This window comes from Meleagris gallopavo, chromosome 2, assembly GCF_905368555.1.
Source record: "Meleagris gallopavo chromosome 2, MGAL_WU_HG_1.1, whole genome shotgun sequence".
Taxonomy (NCBI): Eukaryota; Metazoa; Chordata; class Aves; order Galliformes; family Phasianidae; genus Meleagris; species Meleagris gallopavo.
This window is the reverse complement of record NC_139405.1, coordinates 58,978,195-58,997,701: the sequence shown is the minus strand read 5'-3', so window position 1 is coordinate 58,997,701 and position 19,507 is coordinate 58,978,195. Positions and strand designations below refer to the sequence as shown.

Below are 19,507 nucleotides of genomic sequence, written 5' to 3'. Positions count from 1 at the left end.
TGTCACTGCTTATCAATAACTTCTGCTTCAGTGAAATTAGTCAATGTATTTCTAATAGAATCTAAAGTATTGCATTGTTACAAAGTAATCTTGACACAGTATCTTTCTGGTATCTTTGCTATGGAAGCCTCTAGGGAAGTGATAAATAGGATATATGTATGGTCTTACTGATCTTTTTGTTTTAATTAGTGATTAGTTTATTGTGAATAAAATTCGAGAAACAAAATGAAATCTTACTTTAAGTAGCATATTCACAGATTGCTATTTCTACTGCTACTCAGGACCTCTGAGCGTGAGTCCATCCCAGAGTTTTAGTTTAATGAGCTAATGGGCATAATTCCTTGATTCGTATGAGACAGCGGAGGACAATTCAAGTGGAAGTCTTTATTTTAAAAACAGTTGCTCTTAAAATAATTTTTCTTTTCTCTGTGTCTCAGTAGTTGTACTTGGTGATTGTTCTCATCACCAAAAAACAACAGAAGATGGCTGTATGTATATTCCTAAAATGGCTGTAACAACTTCAGTGTGGTTGAGGTTATTATTTAATAAACAACTTTTTTTTTTTTTATTGGCAATTTAAGGAATTTAAGCAACTATTACACTTTACCTGTCCCATGCAGACAAAAGATTTTGATATGGCTATGTCACCATTATGGCTGAAGATCTGATTGGGCTTGGTGTGTGTGAAGTTCCACTCTGGTGGGATTGGTTTCCTGGACTCATTCAAACACTGGGATAGGAACGAGGGATCTAGCCAGAGACAAGCCAGCAACTGCATTACCCTTTGCCTGTGGTGAGGTTTGTTGGGCTGGTTATGGTGACAGAGGTAGTCAAGATCTTCTCTTCTGCTGTTCCCCCTTCCTTGCTTCATGTCACAGTTTATACCCAGTCCAATCATCTTAATGATTTAATTTACAGTGCTACTGTACTCAGCTCTACAACTGAGGAGGATATGGTCCTGATAAAATGGAAATAAATGACCACAATTTAGAATGAGCAAGGATTTATTAAAGCAGTTTGGCTATTAAATGACATGTTAGGTTTAATTCAATGTATGATAATTTGTAGTCGTCTTTTGTACAATGTTATCCATCTCTGTGCCTATATTTATCAATTGCAGTAATTGTACTGTCTTGTAAACAGCTCATCTCTTCTGTCTCTTGTTCAGATATGCTTCCTTCAAAAGAGGAGAAGAGCAAGACTCCTCCAATGTTTCTGTGCATTAAAGTAGGCAAACCCATGAGAAAGTCTTTTGTGTCTCAGAGCACCACCGTGTCTCAACAGTACAGTAAAAAGATAAAGCAACCAGAGTACTGGTTTGCTGTTCCCCGGGAAAGGTAAGCTGCAGCATGAAGTATGAAAACATATCTGTCTCTTAATTTTTTAAGGTGTAGTGCTTTCTGGAGTTGAATTTGACTTTCCCTTTGTGGTCTAAGGTATAAAATGCAGCAAGAATGCTGAAACGAGGAGGGGAGGTATCCTCATTTTATTGTATGCCAGAGATATAAAGGAATGTGCAGTTCCCGGGGAGAAAGAGGGCATTGAGTGCCATGTGAAGGTTGGAAAGTGTAGTATACATGCTCAAGATAAAAGCACTTGGGGATCATCTGGGGAGTGAGGAAATGGGGAACAGTGGAGCAGTTGCAAGTGTCAAGGAATGCACTGAAGTGCCAGTGTTTAAAAAAATAGGTACTTCATGTGAGCAAAGGACATAGAAGTTTCTCTCTTTTCCACTCTAACTAAATGGGTGTGACATCCCTTTGTGACAAAATCCACTTAAATGCTCTATGTGCCCTTATGTAAAACAAGTAGTACCGTAGGAAAAAAAGAAGTTAAGGCCTGTGATCTTCCATATAGATCATTTTTCCTTGACTATGGGGAATCAAATTGCTAATCTTCCTCTAGCTAGAAAGAAGATGGTTCAGCAGACCTGAGAGCTGCTCTAACAGAGGGAAATCAGTGATCATACTTTTAGTGAATTAGATGCTAGGAAGAAAGAATCTGAATTTGAGATATGCAGTCAATTTTTCTTTTTAAATAATTTTTCTGAATATTTTCAGATTTGTAGCATGTGTATTAATTTAAGTGTTTATTTCATATATATTAGAAATGAGTGTTGTAAGCAGACTGGTAGTGTGGAAGTTGCTGACATAGGGAGGAGGGGGAGAGGTTTAATCCAGCTGGAATGTGGCCATCAGGAGTGTTGCTGAAGGTAGCTTTGGGCTTGCTTGCTATCTGCTGTTACTCAGTTCCTTAGGGATTTCAGAAGTGTGGGTTTAGAAAATTCTAGTTTGGATTGTGAGTAACTACTTCAAGGAGTTGAAGGGATACTGTAATATAATATAAGGTCAGTTATTGCTTTGGAAATAGTTTGTCTAATGTTGAAAGCTGGACTAATGTAATCTTTTATCCTCTGTAACAGCTAAATCTTAAACTTCTTAACACACTTTGAAAATGGCATCTCTATTTGTCATTTTATAAGCAGAAATTTTCAGGTTATCAAGGGGATCTAATTCATATATAAACATTGATAATTGGTTTATACTTCAGTCTTCAGAATAGTAAAAGTCATTTCTGGAGTAAGTTATTGCAGTATTTGGCCACGTTGGCTGAAAAGACAAATCTTTACTGTCACACCTGCTGCTTGGATCTGCAAAAATAGTGGTGAAAGCATTAAGAATGAGTCATTCTTGTGCTTTTTATACGTGACTGTTTTAACACCACATCGGTGCTTAAAAGGTTGCACTGAACTTGGGTCAAAAATTAAGAGATTCACTCCGTTGTTTTAATGCAGGAGATACATTTGCCTAACAAGTTAGTGTTTTCTTTAAAGTCTCAGATGCATCCTAAAGCAAAATAGGGCTTCCTGTTCACTCATGGCACGGCTTGTGCTAGTATTACATAGTGTGTACTTGGTGTTGTATCTTGAGAGAATCATGGAGAATAGATCATTTTGAACAGATCTGCAATGTATTTTTGATACAACATATCAAAATAACGTAATAAATTAAATACAATTCTGTATGCAGAGTACAGTTATGTATAAGAATATCACAAAATTCCTTTCTTGTCTTATTGGCCTTGAAGCAACATAAATAAAACATTTTCTGTTTACCATGTCACTGTAGCTTGTGCAGTGTCTTCGTATTTTGTAGGAATTAAAAAAAAAAAAAGTGTGAAGAAACTAGTGTGCATATCAGTAACCACTGCTTAAGTTAAATCTTCTGGTTTTCATTTTATTGTGTTTTTCTGTGACCTCTTACTGTTTGCTGTTAAAATAACTTCTGTAATCAGTTGTGAAAATGGCTCCATTTTCACCCTGAGCCCCATAATCTGCTGTTCCCAGCAGAGTTGCTGCTCCTTGTGTAAACAGTCTGTGGCTTTCGTGTCCTTGCCAGGCTTTGGTAAAGCTGTGTGGTTAGGGGTGAGGGACACACAAGGTAATTGTGTTGGTTTGCTTTTCTTTGTGTTTTATGAGAGCCTCTGGAGACATTAATACACAGAAAAACGTTAGGCTGGTATCCTCTGTAAAGGGTGCTAGAAAATCTTAAATCTTGTTTTTCTTTTGCCTGCTGTTCTAGTTCTACTCTGATATGTGGCTTCACAGGGCACTGAGAGCAGTCCAGTGTCACTCATGACCCTGAGCAACACCGCTGCATTAATCAGTGACTCTGGGACTGCTCTTTGCAGTTTTGCTTAATCACAGAGGCATTTGCCTTAGCACGTAATGTAGGAGATGGAAATCTCTAGTTGCCTTACATAAAGATTACCTAGACTCGGGCAGCTTCTCATCACTTTAACTGTTCCTCTGAGCATGGAGGCACTCACTTGTGCTTTTGGACAGTAATGAGGAGATCGATTCTTTTGCTGAGAAGTCCTGCAATGGGTGTAGCTTATGGCGTTAGAGGGTAAGTGTGGGTGCTCTTATGTTTTATTTAAATTGGTATTTAAATGGAATGTCGATTTTTGTAGCTTACTAGATTTTAAGCAGCAGTGGCAGGTGAGTAATTTGGTAACTGAAAGATTTCCTCAAGCTCTTCCAAAGGAATACGTATTGTGCTGGGACAAAGATAGCTACATGGGATTTCTTCCTTTACAAACTTCCATCCTTACAAATGATTTCCTCATTTTAGCATTGTAAAGCTCCTCAGGCAAGTAGTAAGTCTTTTAAATCATATTAGAATCGTTTGAGTTGGAAGAGACCCTGAAAAGTCATCTAGTCCAGCTCCCCTGTAATGAACAGGGACAGCTATAGCTAGATCGGGGTGCTCAGTCCCAGACCTTGAATGTCTCCAGGGGCGGGTCATCCACCACATCTCTGAGCAGCCTGTTCCAGCACCTCACGACCCTTCTTATGGGGGGAAAAAAAGTCTTCCTTCTATCCAGCCTAAATTTATCCTCTTTAAGCTTGAAGCCATTTCCCCTTGTCCTGTTGCCACACTCTGCTGAAGAGTCTGTCCCCTTCTTTCCTACAGCCTCCCTTTAAATACTGAAAGGCAGCTATCGGGTCTCCCCAAAGCCTTCTCTTCTCCAGGCCGAGAAGCCCCCGCTCTCTCAGCCTGTCCTTGCAGGAGAGGTGTTCCATCCCTTGGATCATTTTTGTGGTCCTCCTCTCGACGTGCTCCAACAGGTCTGTGTCTCTCCTGTACTGAGGACTCCACATCTGGATGCAGTACTCCAGGTGAGGCCTCACCAGTGCAGAGTAGAGGAACAGGATCACCTCTCTCAACCTGCTGGCCGCACTTGTTTTGTTACAGCCCAGGATACTGTTGCCTTTCTGGGCTGCAGGGGCACATTGCTGGCTCTTGTTCAGCTTCCCCTCCGTAAGTACCCTCAGGTCTTTTTCAGCAGGGCTGCACTCTATGCTTTCATCTTCCAGCTTGTATTAGTAGTGTGAGTTGCAACAACCCAGGTGCAAGACCTTGCAATTGGAGGGTTTGAGCCTCACTTCATTTTTTGAAAATTCATTTTTTGTCTTAGCTTCCTGCCTCCTTTATTTTTATAGTTTGTCTTTTTATGTTATATTGCAAATCTTATGGAAGCCTAAGCATATAGTAGTACTACCTGTCTAATCTCTGTCACCAAAACAAGGATCTCATCTAAACTGTTTAATTGTGAGATTCCCATTCTGATTAATGAAGGGATATTTCAGCTATTCCATTATATTGAGGACATTGCAATAACATTTCACTACCACTCTTCTTGTACAGTTTTATTCACTTAATGCTAGTTTTCTTCCAGTCTTTGAGAGCTGCCCCGGTATTTTAGGTTTTACTGAAGTCGTCATTACTTACTCAGACTTAATTCCCAGCTCTCAAAGCTTTTAGACATAAACTGCATGTATAGGGATAACTTAAAACCAACTCACTGAAATATCTTCTCTTTAATATAGTTCTTAGCTACTATACAAACATGGAGTATTTAATCTTTGTTATTGAAAAACTTTCAAATAGTAGTTGTTTAGGTATAAAATAGAAATATTTATTGAGCGATTTTCCTCTTTCAAATGACTACTGGTAACTTAATACATTACTCTTATTAAGGAGAATGGCCAATACAAATTTTAGGAATCAGGCTGCTCCGTGAAGTGCTTAAAAATCTCTAGTACTTCTAGATTTGCTGTCTTGATTTTGAGTTATGTTCTTTACTCTCTAAAATGAGTTTTCTGCTGAGTTCATATTCTTCACTCTAAACTTTTTGTTTTACATTTGTTCCTATATGTATTCAATACTACAAATATATTTGTTGGTGGCCCTGCATGTGACAGGGGAGTTGGAGATTCATGATCCTTGAGGTCCCTTCCAACCCTGGCCATTCTGTGATTCTGTAAGATTATTCAGTTTCCTTTTAACTTATCTCCAGCCAAGGGTGTTTTTTCCCCATTTTTTTCCCCCCTTTCTTTAATTGGTGTTTCATTTTTCATTTTTTATTTGATTTCCTGGACTTTTTTTTTTTAATTAACTTCAGGTTACTGCTGTTGGTCCTTTCCAAATAGTTTGCTTTATTGATTTTTTCTTTTTTTTTTTTTCTGTTAGTACATGATACAATCATAAGCATGTGATCACCAAAACAGCTACTGACATCTGGGGATACATTCTTTTGCAGCTGTCAGGTTGGCTGTAAGAGAGTTTCTCAAGCAATGATATTTCAATCTACACGTTGTTTTCAGTTCTTTTTGGCCATAATGTCATTTTATGAACAGAGAAGGGATGCTCTGCATCCCCTTTCAGAATTACCTCACTTCAGCAGTGTATTTTATGTTGCTGCTTCTTAAATCTGGAGTGTCTGGATTTACTTAGCATTTGCCCATGTGGAGGAAAACTTATTTATAGATTACTTAAAGAAACTGAGCTTATACAGGACCACGGGGCCTGACAGGAAATGCTCTGAGTATACTAAGGCAGCTGGTTGATATTATTGCAAGACTGCTTTCTGTCTTCCTTTGAAAGGTAATGATAATTGGAAAAGATTCCTAGTAACTGGAAAGATAATTAGTGCAACTACCTTCATAAAAATCAAGAAGAATCTCTGGGAGCGTGGGCCAGTTGGCTTCACTTCAGCCCCTGGGGCTATTATGATGCAGGGCCTGATGAAAGCCATTTCCAGGCATGTGGAGGTCAAGAAGTGATCAGAAACAGCTGTTATAAATTTGCCAAAGACAAACCATGTAGCTTTTCTGTTTGAGACATTAAGCTTTGTGAACAAAGAGATAACGAGGTGTTGTTAATCATGCCCTCAGTAAGGGTTTCACTACAGTCTGATATGGTATCGTTACAATTAAACTAGAGAAAAGAAGTCTAGACAGGTGAAAAATTGGACTGTTCTACTCGTAGTTGATAGCTAGTCTAAATAGTAATCAAGTATGAGTGGTATTCCTTAGCAATTGATCCCGTTTAATGTCTGCATCCTTGATGAAGACAAGGGGATAGAATGCATCCTTGCCACTTTGGAGGGTGACACCAAATCTGGGGAGTGTTCGTACATTGGAGAGCAGAGCCGCCGTTCAGAGGGACCACTGCAGGTGCAGTGGGCTGACAGAAATGTCTGGAAGTTCAAATGCAAGGTTGTATGCTCAGAGAACAGCCTCTCTGAGAATCTGGAGACAGATGACCTGGGGAGTGGTTCTACAGAAAAGGAGATGAAGAAATTGAGAACAAACTCAACATAAATCAGCCAGTATTTTCTTTGAGGTAATAAATGCTTTACTTCTTGCTGGCCCACGTAATGGAAGAACATGGTAAGCAATTTGGAAGTGATTATTCTCTTTTTTAAGATTGATCCAGACCCTTTGCAGATGACATGCTGCATACATCGGGGGGAAATTCTGATTAGATGCAAGAGGGGGAAAAAAAAAATACATGACATTGTTTGTATGTGGAGGAAATTGCACAGAGAGGCTGTGGAATTATCTGTTGGAGATTTTCAATGCTGCAAATGGACAAGACTGAGCAGTCTGCACAAACTTTGGAATTAGCTCTACTTTGAGCAGAAGGTAGACGAGATGTTCTCCAAGGGTGCCTTACGACTTAAATTTGTTTGTGTGGCTGAGATAAAGAGCATATTGCTCTCTTCTGCCCATCTACATGAAAGTACTTTCAGATTGGTCTTGGCCAGATAACAGCAGTTTCTAGTATTACTTTTCTTATGTAGGGATTTGTAGGAATTAAGTAGGTTAGTTTTACAGACTAGGCCTACTGCACATAAAACACACAGTGCTTGAGCTAAAAGTCTCTTTCAATTAAAACTCAAATTAGTTAGTGAGAAGATTATCATACTGCTCTTTCTGAAGCATCTGTGAAGCAAGCTGAGAGGAATGGGGCATACTGTGTCAGCTATTGATGTGGGAAAAATGCAATTAGGGGAAAAGATCTTATCTAAAATTAGATGAGGCAACTTTCAGAAATGTTCACAGTTAGATCTATGCAAGCTTGTAAGCAGTCACATGGCTTCTCACAAAGAAGGGGGAGCCCTTAACACTGTGGAGTGTGACCCTCTTTAGCCTCTTCCAGGAATTACTGGCTAGAGTAATCCTGAAGGCTGATTCATTGTGCATTACTACCTTGATCTCTCTCTCTCGCTGCAGAGTTATGAAAAACAGCTGATTTTTTTTAACTTTTTATATTGATGTTAGCTTTGTTGCTTATTTGTGGCAACAGGAGGCTGTTGATGCCATAGAAAGTAGCGCTGGGTAGAACTGCATGTTGTATTCTTTTAAAATGTTTCACAGATACAGTTCTTTTGATAACAAAAAACTTAAATTCAGCTGTGTCATCTAGTAGCCATACACTATGGAAATGTTTTGTGAATATGCAAAGAAGAGACAAAACTAATTTGTTCCTTTTTTCATAATTGGGACATGAAGCAGAAAAGTCAACATTTTATACTTTCTGGGGGTAGTGGAAATTGGAGCCAAATTTCTTGAGGTCTAAGTGAGTCAAGCCCCACAAATATTTTACTTTAACTGGGAATTAATGTGGCTATCATGAGCAGACAACAATTTTAGGACTATCAGTTTCTGCAGTTACAACTGACAGCAGACAGTAGCTATTACTGGTAGAAACATAGAACAAAAAAACATAGACTCAGTTGTAAAAATCTGTGGAATTATATCTATGAACAGAATCCAAAAGTGCGAGAATCCAGGTGTTTTAAGGTGATTCATATTATGATAATTTTGCATATACTGGAAATGCAAGTAACATGATGTATAAAGTGAAGGTATCTAGGTCTCACTAGGATTTTAATTCTTTTGTATTGATCAAGGAATTGCCAGAGGAATCTCTCTGGTGAATAACTGAAGAAAGATTCAGTGTCCTAAGTACTTATTATCTGTCTGTCTGCCCTCTTTAATTAGGGTTTGATTTCTGCTGTCCATTCAGTTTCTTGGACAGTGGGTTCACTAACATACTCCTGTTTGGTTTTGTGTACGTTCATTTTAATTTTGATCTTCAGAACTATCTGGATTAAAGGAATATACTACATTATTTCATTATAATTTTTTGCCTCTATTCGTTATGGATATTGTCAAACAACATCTCTTTAAAGAAAATGTACTTATGCTGCTGATATCATTGACAAAGCTGTCGGTAACTGCTCCTTTCCATTATTGTGACAGGGTGAAGAATTCGTTTGTGATTAGTCTCTGTAAATTTTAGAGGGCAGCTAGAAATGCCGTGTAGAATTTGTTAGTGATGCTTAATGGCTTGTTTTACTTAGAAGGTCAAACTAATTGAAAAGAGATGGTAGTGTTTTTCTTTTTCTTCCTTTCTCTTGGAATTAACTTCTGTGAAGCGTGTTTCTAATACCAAACAGTTGGTGGTTTTAATATGAATTGCATGGGACTAGATGAGCTGCTTAGTCTTTCCATAATGCTTTGTTTGTGTGTATAGCAAAAGGAGAAAAAATGTATGACAGGGAGGGAAAGCAGAGAAACCTTGAAGTACTTCATGCTACTGGGTGGAAAGAGCTACTGCTGTGTGTGGTGTGTGAGAGTGGAAGTACGAGAGTACCCAGTGCATGTGGTTATCCTCTCTTTGTTCCCGGATGAAATCTCTGTACTACATGATACTGTCATATTCATGAGTCACTGAAAAACGGTTGTTTCTTCCTTTCCTGTTTACAGGGTGGATCACTTGTACACGTTTTTTGTTCAGTGGTCACCAGAAATATATGGGAAAGATGCCAAAGAGCAAGGTTTTGTTGTGGTAGAAAAGGAGGAGCTTGACATGATAGACAACTTCTTCAGTGAGCCCACTACTAAAAGCTGGGAGGTGGGTGCTTTCTGCCACTTTATGAACTATCTATGTATCAATTGTGCATGCCCTGTTAAGAGTCTCAGCACTCGCTCTTTTGACAATTTTTACATTTCTTTTTATAATGTCTTCTGCTTCACATAGGAACTCTTCCAAGACTTGCAGCGGTCACATAAATGTACTCATCTTCTTTCACTATTTCTTTCTTTTCTTCCCAGAAACTGCAGGCAAACAGCTAAATAGTTTTCTGATTTGCCACCGGTACATACTATGCACGTATTTTGGCAAATGTGATGTTAGCCTTTTGCAAAACTATACAGCTGTATGTTGTCAGCATTGCTAAATTTATACTGTATTTATATACTATTAATAAATTCTCCCAAAAGCACATGTACCTGTGAACACCAGCACAGACTCTTATACACTCACTGAAATGGATTAGTATGAGATACTGTCATACCAGACAGATCTTCGCTTCTCAGTTGCACGTAGAATTTTAAATGGTAGTTGTAAGATGGATAGGTTTTATAGTCAGACTTGTTCATCCAGGGACTTTTGCAGTCTGTTTTAACTACCTGGTGTTCCTGTCTTTATTATCTGTGTCTCATGCATATCAAAACTAGTTTCTAAGGAAAATAAATTTACGTGCTTTTTTCCTAATTATATTTATGAATCGTGAAGCACTTGTTGTATTGTGATATGTGATAAATTAACAAATAGATAATTTCCTGACTGGGAAGTAACTTAGTTGTGATCGTTTGTCTTAAACTTGTTAAAAAAAAAAATAATAATTCTACTGCCCTGTTTTTTAAACATTTCTACTTTCAAAGTGAAGTATGTTCAGAATTAGAGCTTGGGAATGGAACTTGTCATTTGAAATGTCGAAAAATTACCTCTGATTGCAAATAGCTTTTATTTTTAAAGTTTTGTTGTCTCATGATGCTGGTGCTTTGTGAACTGCAGCATAAGGGGGAAAAAAAAAAAAAAGGTTTTCAGTCTCTGTTTTTCTCAAAGCTGAGTGCAGTCCTATATTACATTTCATTTCATTCTTCAGTTGCTATTTGCATTTTCCCAAATCCAAAATGAAGGAGTAGGACCAATGATCCAAAGAACAGAGGTGGGAAAGATCCAGCCACGCTGAGAACTTCTCTCTTTATTTTGTTTAAATATGTACTGGGAGAAGAATTAGCTGGAAACAGTTTTAAGGTGTGTCTCTTTTGTTTGTAATATATTCAAGCTTCACAGATTTAAAGTGGGTCTGCCAGGAAATATCCATTGAAAGTCCAAATTTGGATATGACTGTTGTGAAACTACCACTCTCCCTTTTGGGGAAACAGAAACTGAAATTGTGGAGAAGCATATAAGCAATTTTATCAAAGCGTGTCATGGGGAGAGGCTGTCTGTCACGCTTGTGGGCAGGAACTCTTGCCACTGGAGCACTGAAGTACAGTAGATATAAGTTAATTTAATAGATGATGAAAAGGCAAAAGATGCCACTGAATATTCAGATTCTTTACTGTGCCAAACCTGACCAGGAGGAACCTTTTGTGAAGGTATGTTGAACTGTGTTCCTATTTGAACAACATGGATCTGATACAGTACTACTTCTGTGCTGGTGAAAAGTACCCTCTTCTCAGATGAATATTAAAACAAAGTATTTCCACCTCAGGTAGCTTGTTTTCTCTTTCCCATAACATCTCTGAAAAATACTGCAGATACAGTTTCTGTAGCTGTTGATTCTTTTCATTTGTTTTTGGTTTTGTGTGGTTTGTAAATATCTGATTTGACATCTGTTCTTTTTTTTTTTTTTTTTTTTCCAATTTTTGAAACTGAAGCTTCTTCAAATATATGATTCAATTCAGTGGAAAGAGCAGCATTTATAGACTAGGTATCTGGAGTGAAGATGCTTTTAGAGTGGGTTTGAAGTTTACTGCAATGTTAGTAGTTTTTCCTGCGGTTGCCTATGTCTGCAAGTTTGGTTGTATTTTGCTACAGATGCCTGCTGGTGGTAGATTTATTTGGTACTTCTCCCCTCTTCCCCTCCCTGGAAAGCCTAAAGAATAACATTTATAATAGGAGTTCAGGTACTTCTGCTTTATGATAAAACAGATGTTCATTCAGGATAAAAAAAATTTATATTAATAATAATGGCCTGGGTAGGGAAGAAAAACGTTTAAGAGGTAGAAAAAGAGCAGGGATAAAAGCATAAAGAACATTTTCCTTTAACAGATTGAGGAGGAGGGAGTTGTTTTGAGTCTTTCATTTATTTATTTTTAAATTGGTTTAATTTTGCAGTTCAAACCCTCACTGAAACTGGACACATGAAAGAATGTCTAACAGAATTTCCTCCAGTCTCTGGATCCCTCTGAGCCTGGGCTGTTGTAAGGTCAGGGTGAGCTGCACTTGAGTACCACTGGCAGAAATATCTGTACTGCCTGGCTTTGCTGGGGCACAGAGCATTCATACTGCAGGCTGGATTTTTGCCCTGCCCCCCACTGCAGGTACTGGAGCATGAGTTTTCCTGGCTCCCTACTTAAGGTGCTGCTGTCAGCACTGCTCCAGGTGCCTGTGGATGGACATGGGGTGGATGGGAGCGAGCACAGCAGAGACCTTGCTCCTCTCCCACTGGAGATGCTGGCATGACTGGCATCACTAGGGCTTTATCCTTCACACAGAGAGCTCCTCACGAGTTCTGGTTTTTATGGAAAGTTCCTTCTTCACTTTGTGGTGGAGCTAAACCTCCACTTAGAGTCTGTTCAGTAAATTTCTTGCCTGTGCGGCAGGCGTGTACAGGACCTCCAGGTGTTTTTTGACTGCTGATGGCTCCTGCAAGTTGAAGCAGCAGTTATGAAAGTGTTGGGGAGTTGTTCAAACTCAACCAGTGCATTCTGTGAAAGACATTCAGAAGCTGCATTTGTAGGAGGGTGTGTGGAAGCTGTGCAGAGTGCTGTGCAGTAACATTTTGAGATTGCTCTTCTGAGATAAGACTGCTGTGGCATTAAGCTCATAGAAAGATGTTGATTTAAAGCTTCCTAGCTTTTGTAGCTTGGCCTCTTTAGCTTCCCTTTTCTTTCTCATCAGCCCTATCTCTAAGCCCTTGCTGCTGTTTCCTGTTTGCCGTGGTGGCATAGAGCCCTAAACCCAACTACAGCCCTGCTGCTGTGTTCAGTGTGCCTCCTCTCACCTCACCTGCCTGAGCCCAGAGGTATACTGAAGAGTCTGCAGCTTCCCTCCAGCCTTGCGCCTCATTTTGGCTCCTATTGCCTGGCCAGGCTGCACGTGGCTCAGAGCATATCCTCTACCTCTCTTGGCATACTGTAGGCTGCTGAGAACCTCTATAGATGGGTGTTAAATATATGGACTTGCATTCTCACTTTGTTTTCAGCTTTTTCAGAAAAGGAAGTGTGACCTACCTGTAGTTGTTGGAGAGAAGTCTATGCTTCATTTGACAAGAATTCAAATTCAAATCTGAAGTATAAGTATTGGCTCACCTTTTAAAATATTGTATGTTCTCCATAGAAATTCTTCAGAAAATGAATAAACAGAAGTTTTCAGAGAGTAATTTGTCTTTTCTGATAGTGGGCATTTTCAAGAACTTGCATAAACTGAGTGCTCAAATTCTTAGTGCGTCTCTTTCATGATACAGCTGCAAAATCTGTTTCAGTTGATTTACATTTGTAGTTTTGTTATATTGTTTCTGTTTGAGTTTGCATATACAAAAGCAAAAAGCATCAGTAACAAAACAACACCTCCCCCCTGCCACACACACACACACACACACCACGCAGAAGGAAGGGATTGTTTTAGAAAAGAGAAGTGAAGCTTTGAACCTTTTCATTGCGTTATCACCTAAGAAAATAATACACTAATTATAGTATATGATATTATAAAAATAGTATATATATATATATAACCTTACTACATGAGGGAAATGAAGAAGCTTGTGCCTACCTCCTTTAAATTCCCGTAAAGTGAAGCTGTGCGTAGGATGGCATGGAAATAAGTCAGTGTGCTTTTACCTTTTGACTCAAGACCATGCATATCTGAGAATGACCATGTGATGTCACCTGCTCACATCAGTATTTATTAATTCCAAAGGATCCAACAATAGTGGAAGGCCATGGGGGTTTGAAGACATTTGGACCGTGCTGTCCATGCTGTCTCAGACCTCGCCATTTGAAAATTACCCAATTAGTGGGCTGCCTTTGCTTTGATGTAACCATTCCATACGGTGGTTTTGCTTCATGCTGTACGGCTGCTGATGACTATACTGCTTTAAATGAATTTGCTTCCATAGAGGACTGGCAGCATAAGAACTGTGCTTTAGGTTTGACATTTGTTCTCTTGCTTCAGATCATTACTGTAGAAGAAGCAAAACGGCGGAAGAGTGTTTGCAGTTACTATGGAGAAGAAGACGATGATGATGCTTTACCTGTCTTAAAGCATCACAGTGCACTTCTGGAAAATATGCACATAGAGCAGGTATGACTGAAAAAAGAGAAAAAAAGTCTAGTTTCCTTATTAGTTCTGCTAAGTGTGGGGTGTTCTGCTACCTGTGATGTAACTGGTTGAATGCCTAACCATTTATCCCTGTTCACTGCCCAGCTTGCCCGGCGTTTGCCTGCAAGAGTGCAGGGCTACCCGTGGCAGCTCGCATATAGCACTCTGGAGCACGGGACTAGCCTGAAGACTCTGTACCGCAAATCGGCATCTCTGGACAGTCCAGTTCTCCTTGTCATCAAGGATATGGACAACGAGGTGAGGAGCATTTGTTGTGCAGGGGCTGGACTGAAAATAAACGTGTCATTAGGAAATGCTAATCATACTGCGAAGTGATATCATACCACAATAAAACATTGCTGATTTCTTTTATTCTATTTATATTTTGTACTGCTTAAAGTAAATTTACAGGCAGAAAAGTACGTATGCACTAATAGAAATAAAACTACATATTTTCATAATTACAGTGAGTGCTCCTTTTTACATTGGCCATGGAAGTTGCAAATAAACACCTTCGTGGTGGTGTACTTAGTGCTCAGCAGCTCCTGGAGTCATCGTTCCTGTTGCTGTTTTGCTTTATGTTAAAAGACAGAAAAGATTTGTAGGAATACTTGCTCAGCTGGCGTATTTCACCAGTTGGTTCTTTTAACATGAAATACCAGCTCAGAAAGTATTTTGAAAAATCTTTTTTGTTTCCTCTTGAATTTTATTCTGTTCTCAAAAATAGTTTAATCCTTTTATTCTAACAGATTTTTGGAGCATATGCTACACATCCCTTCAGGTTTAGTGACCATTACTATGGCACTGGTGAAACATTCCTCTACACGTTCAGTCCAAATTTCAAGGTAAGATGGTGTTCTCTTCCTCATATAAGATTTTTGGATTCCACTTCTGAAACATTTATGAGAAAACTTTATGGCGACTGTATTTTTGGGGGGAGCTGGGAGGAAAGATTGGATCTAGATAGTCTTTAAGGTCTCCTGCGACCTAAGGCATTCTGTGAGTTTAGAAGATGCTCCAGCTGTTGGTGAATGCAGCTGATAATTTGTCTCAGTGAACACTTTAAACAAAAAAGGCTATATTTGAGTTATTTGAAGTGAGGGTAAGCAGTGATTCAAGTTTCAAGTTGACTGAGGGAGGGAAGCAAGGAATAGTAAGGAGAAAACTATCAAAGGCTCACCTTCGAAGTTAGTGAATGTCAAGAGTAGGATCACAATGACATCAAATTAGAGACAAAAGTGCCACTGGAAAATCCCTCAATGTCCATAGCTTGTGTATTTTTCAATATTGAATGTACTGGCCTTTTTCTTTTCTGAATGCCTGCTGATTTAAAGATGTGAGCAGAATTGTGAAAATGACTAGGACGCCTTGTTCCTGATTTTAAATATGTACTGTTCCTTTTGTTTCTAACTGCTGCCTCTTCCTCCTTGCCAATCAAAAAGAAAATAAAAACAAAATATGACTACACCAAAAAATACCTGCTAAAAGTCAGTCCTTGCTAATTTTGTAGTGCTAGAATCCTCACAGTCCATGTAGCTTTGTTCTTCTTCAACCTCAGGTATTCAAATGGAGTGGGGAGAATACCTACTTCATCAACGGAGACATGACCTCTCTGGAGCTTGGAGGTGGAGGGTAAGTGAACGTTCGCTTCTTTTTCAAGTAGTCTAGCTAACTTTTTTCTTTTTCTTAAGGAGAATAAGGACCATGGTAGTTGCAGGAAAAACTAATGCTGAAATTTTAGTAAACTGTGTAGGACAGATATCTCAGCAGTCTGATTTCTGTTACAGACCTAGAGCAATTTCCATCACTTAAAGATAGCAACTGCTATTGGGCAAGTAATCTTTAGTGGATGGGGGAGGTTGGAAAAACAGATGTTTGGGATAGATACACTTCTCATTGCTGAAGAGGTTTGCTGCTGGAAGATAATCTGTAATGGCAGTTTTGCCATCAACTTCTAGTGTTTCTCACATGGCGCTTTTAAACTGTCATTATTCTGTTGCTCTGAAGAGCTAGGATACAGATAGTGCTTAATCAGGTCCTAAATTTCAAAAGTCAGTGGATATGAAATCGGGGGCTAAGACTGTGCAACTAACTGAAGCTGACAGCAGGCTGCCGTGTGCAATATCTGGCCATGGTTTGCATTGGGGATGCATAAACATATCTTCTCCTAAACTGGAAGGGACCATGTCTAGAGCAGGGAAAGGTCCCTGCTGTCTGGGCTGCTCTGCAGCAGCTGGACTCCAGCCATGTTGGGGAGGCTGCTCACCGGCAGCAACTGGAGCTGATGGCACTGAAGTCAAGCACATAAGGCACTGTATGTGCACGCTCATGCTTGCGCTCTGCTGCGATTTGCCTGTATGAACAAAAGCAAGCTTATTTGCAAGTGCTTTGCCAGGGTTAAGCCTTCATGTTCAATCCCATCTGTTCTCAGAATTGCCTGCTTTTCTCCATAGCACTCCTCTACAGCCTCTGGTTAAATATAACCTGACATTTGATGTGTATTTTTTTTAGTGGACGATTCGGCTTATGGTTAGATGCAGACCTGTATCATGGACGAAGCAACTCCTGCAGCACCTTCAATAATGACATCTTATCTAAGAAAGAAGATTTCATAATACAGGATGTAGAAGTATGGACATTTGAATGAAGTACTTACTGACTGCCTTAAGGACAGGATCCATTAGGCACTCAAAAGCTAAATAAAAGGTGCAGGCTGCCTCACAATGTTACACGCTTTTTTTTTCCCTCAAGTCATACCAGAGCATGACTACGCAAAAAATAACCAAGGAAAAAACAGCTGGTTTTCAGAGGCAGAAGGAGGTGGAACAATACAAGATCAGTCAGATTTTTTTTTACTCCTTTCTTCTATGCTCCTCCATTGAAGATATGATGCTTATGAAAACATCGATGGTGTATAAATTGAAAACTTTTTCTGTAACTGTGGAAAAAAAAAAATTTCTGTGGGAAAACTATATCTGTCTTGTACATTCCATATATATTTATGTTCAGTGTACAAATGCTAACCAAAAATAAAAAGTTACTTCACCAAAACCTACAGCATACTGTTTGCCATGGAAAAGAATCATAAGTAGGTGTACACAGCACTTAAGGGAACATGTTTTTAAATACTTTTTATTTATTGTTACTGTATAGCAGACTTTTTTTGTAAATGCATTAGCTGAGGTTTTTTTTCTTTTTAATATTTCGGATCTTAATTTGGTAAATAATTACTATTTAGGTAGGTTTCTTATGCATCGGCATTGATTTTGAATCAATTTATTTGATTTCTGAAGTTAATTTTTATTTTATTTGTAAATGAGGTTTGGTTTTCATTTAACTCAGATGAGAGGGTTTATTTTCTGGCAGAAACACTTGAGTGCATAATTCTGGTTTTCTCTGAGATGAGAGAAAAGGTGGTTAGCACTTCTCATTAACAGGAATGTAAGCAGAGTTAATAGATTATTATTTTGGCAGTGTGTGGAGACACTGGGCAGAATGCCACCTGGTGTAGGCTGTATGAGTGCTGGTGCAGTCAGCAGAATTGGGACAGCATACTCTGAGCATCTGTCCTAGTGCTATTTGACTGTTTACAAGGGGTGTTTCTAAGAGATGATTGTTTCCTGTATCATCACCAAATTATTCAAAATAAATCACCCACTGTGCTTTTTCTGAGCATTTCTTTACATATTGAATAACTGCTTTGTTAAGGGAAACACAGTCTGAAGATTTGGAGAACAATGCTGTTTCTTTAACAGGCTGGGCCATATTAGTGTAGTATTTGTTTTCTTAGCAGTTAATATTATTTCCTTCCTTATGACTTGAAGCAACAGGCTGGATTAGGATTTGATTGACAAATAAATACTCTTCCTTGTTTTGTGTTTTTTTTTTTCATGAAATAGTCAATCAGATAATTTTCCTATCAACATTTAAAATACCACATTACAATATTCGGCTAAATTCTAACCAGATCACTGCCATGAAAATGTCAGCAAGTAGAAAAAGTGTGACAGAAGACCACCAGTCTTGCTGTTTTCTGAAGAATTTTGCTTTCCAGTTAAGCTATGGTTTTGTTCACACAATCACCGTCCTGCCATTAGTACTGAATGTGGGATTGTCCCAAGAAAGACAGGTTTTAGAAATGGTGGTGTGTTTCCATGCATTAAACAGTATAGTCTAGTTTTGAAATATTAGTGAGTAATACAACTCAATTTAGTTACTGCTCTTCCCATTTTTAATATATTCATAATAAAACAAGAAGCCAATTTTTTTTTTTCAAAAGCATTAATAAATCTTAATCCTGCATATAAATTTCACAATCTAACACCAGTGCTATACACAGTAAGCCTGTAACATGCTGCACGTAAGCTTTTCACGCTTCCCATCTATGCGGTCTACTACAGCCATAAATAGATTTATTGGTAATGCGCTGTGAAGTATTTTCCAGGTTACTGATAGCATAATGCTTTGAAGGCACCAGGAGTATGCAGTACCGTTTGCTCTTCTGATGGTGGCAGACCACTTACTAGTTCAAAAATAAAAAATCTACAACCCCAAAGCCAAGTTCAACATTTTATACTCGTTTCACCATTGCTACCTACGACTTAGTTCATTATATTATACTTGTTAGAGCATATCTAAACGCTGTGTTCTATATCCAAGCAGTGTTGTTCAATCAAATTCTGTGACCCTTGAAACTATGAATATTGAATATATGTAATGCAGTGCTATCACAATATTTTCAATAAAGGAATTTATGCATTCAGAAACTTGCTGCAGATCCTTTTCTTCTTATTCACAGCTTTTAGTACATTTTTAAAGTGAAGGCATATGGCTTGTGAACATCACTGCTGTATGGACCATCTTCGTATTGCTGAAGTCTTTGTTTTTTTCTTTCCAAGTGAGACAAAAGCAAAAAACCACCTGAAAGCACTTGGTTCTCAGCTTTTTTAACGTATGCATTTATTAGGTAAAGAAAATTAGCATTAGGAAAAAATAAACGATGTACATATTAATATAGCAAGTATGCTTTTGAACATTTCTTTGAACATTACATTGAGTGCAATGGTTGTAGAATTTTTATAGTATATAAGTTAACAGGAAAATTATAGTCACTAGCAATTTTGCTCCTATAGCCATAACTATTTTAGAAAGAGCTTGTTTTTGTAACATGGAGCATATATATACCTTAGGGGATAACAGTTTTTTCTTTGGGACTGTATAGAAATGCTGGTTCACAGTAGGGCTGCTAAGTGTCC

At 38.5% G+C, this 19,507-nt stretch overlaps 1 protein-coding gene across 3 annotated transcripts in view; it reads left to right on the top strand.

Annotated features, from left to right (window-relative positions):
• Positions 1-19,018, top strand: part of NCOA7 (nuclear receptor coactivator 7) — an 84,720-nt gene extending 65,702 nt beyond the window's left edge. For all 3 annotated transcript variants that reach the window (XM_085217365.1, XM_085217364.1, XM_085217366.1), the window contains exons 10-16: positions 1,169-1,337; positions 9,623-9,770; positions 14,106-14,234; positions 14,358-14,510; positions 15,002-15,097; positions 15,811-15,884; positions 16,764-19,018. In XM_085217365.1, coding sequence (XP_085073491.1) covers positions 1,169-1,337; positions 9,623-9,770; positions 14,106-14,234; positions 14,358-14,510; positions 15,002-15,097; positions 15,811-15,884; positions 16,764-16,899 — 905 coding nt within the window. In that variant the 3' untranslated portion in view covers positions 16,900-19,018. The remainder of the gene's footprint in view (positions 1-1,168; positions 1,338-9,622; positions 9,771-14,105; positions 14,235-14,357; positions 14,511-15,001; positions 15,098-15,810; positions 15,885-16,763) is intronic.
• Positions 19,019-19,507: the final 489 nt, after the last annotated feature.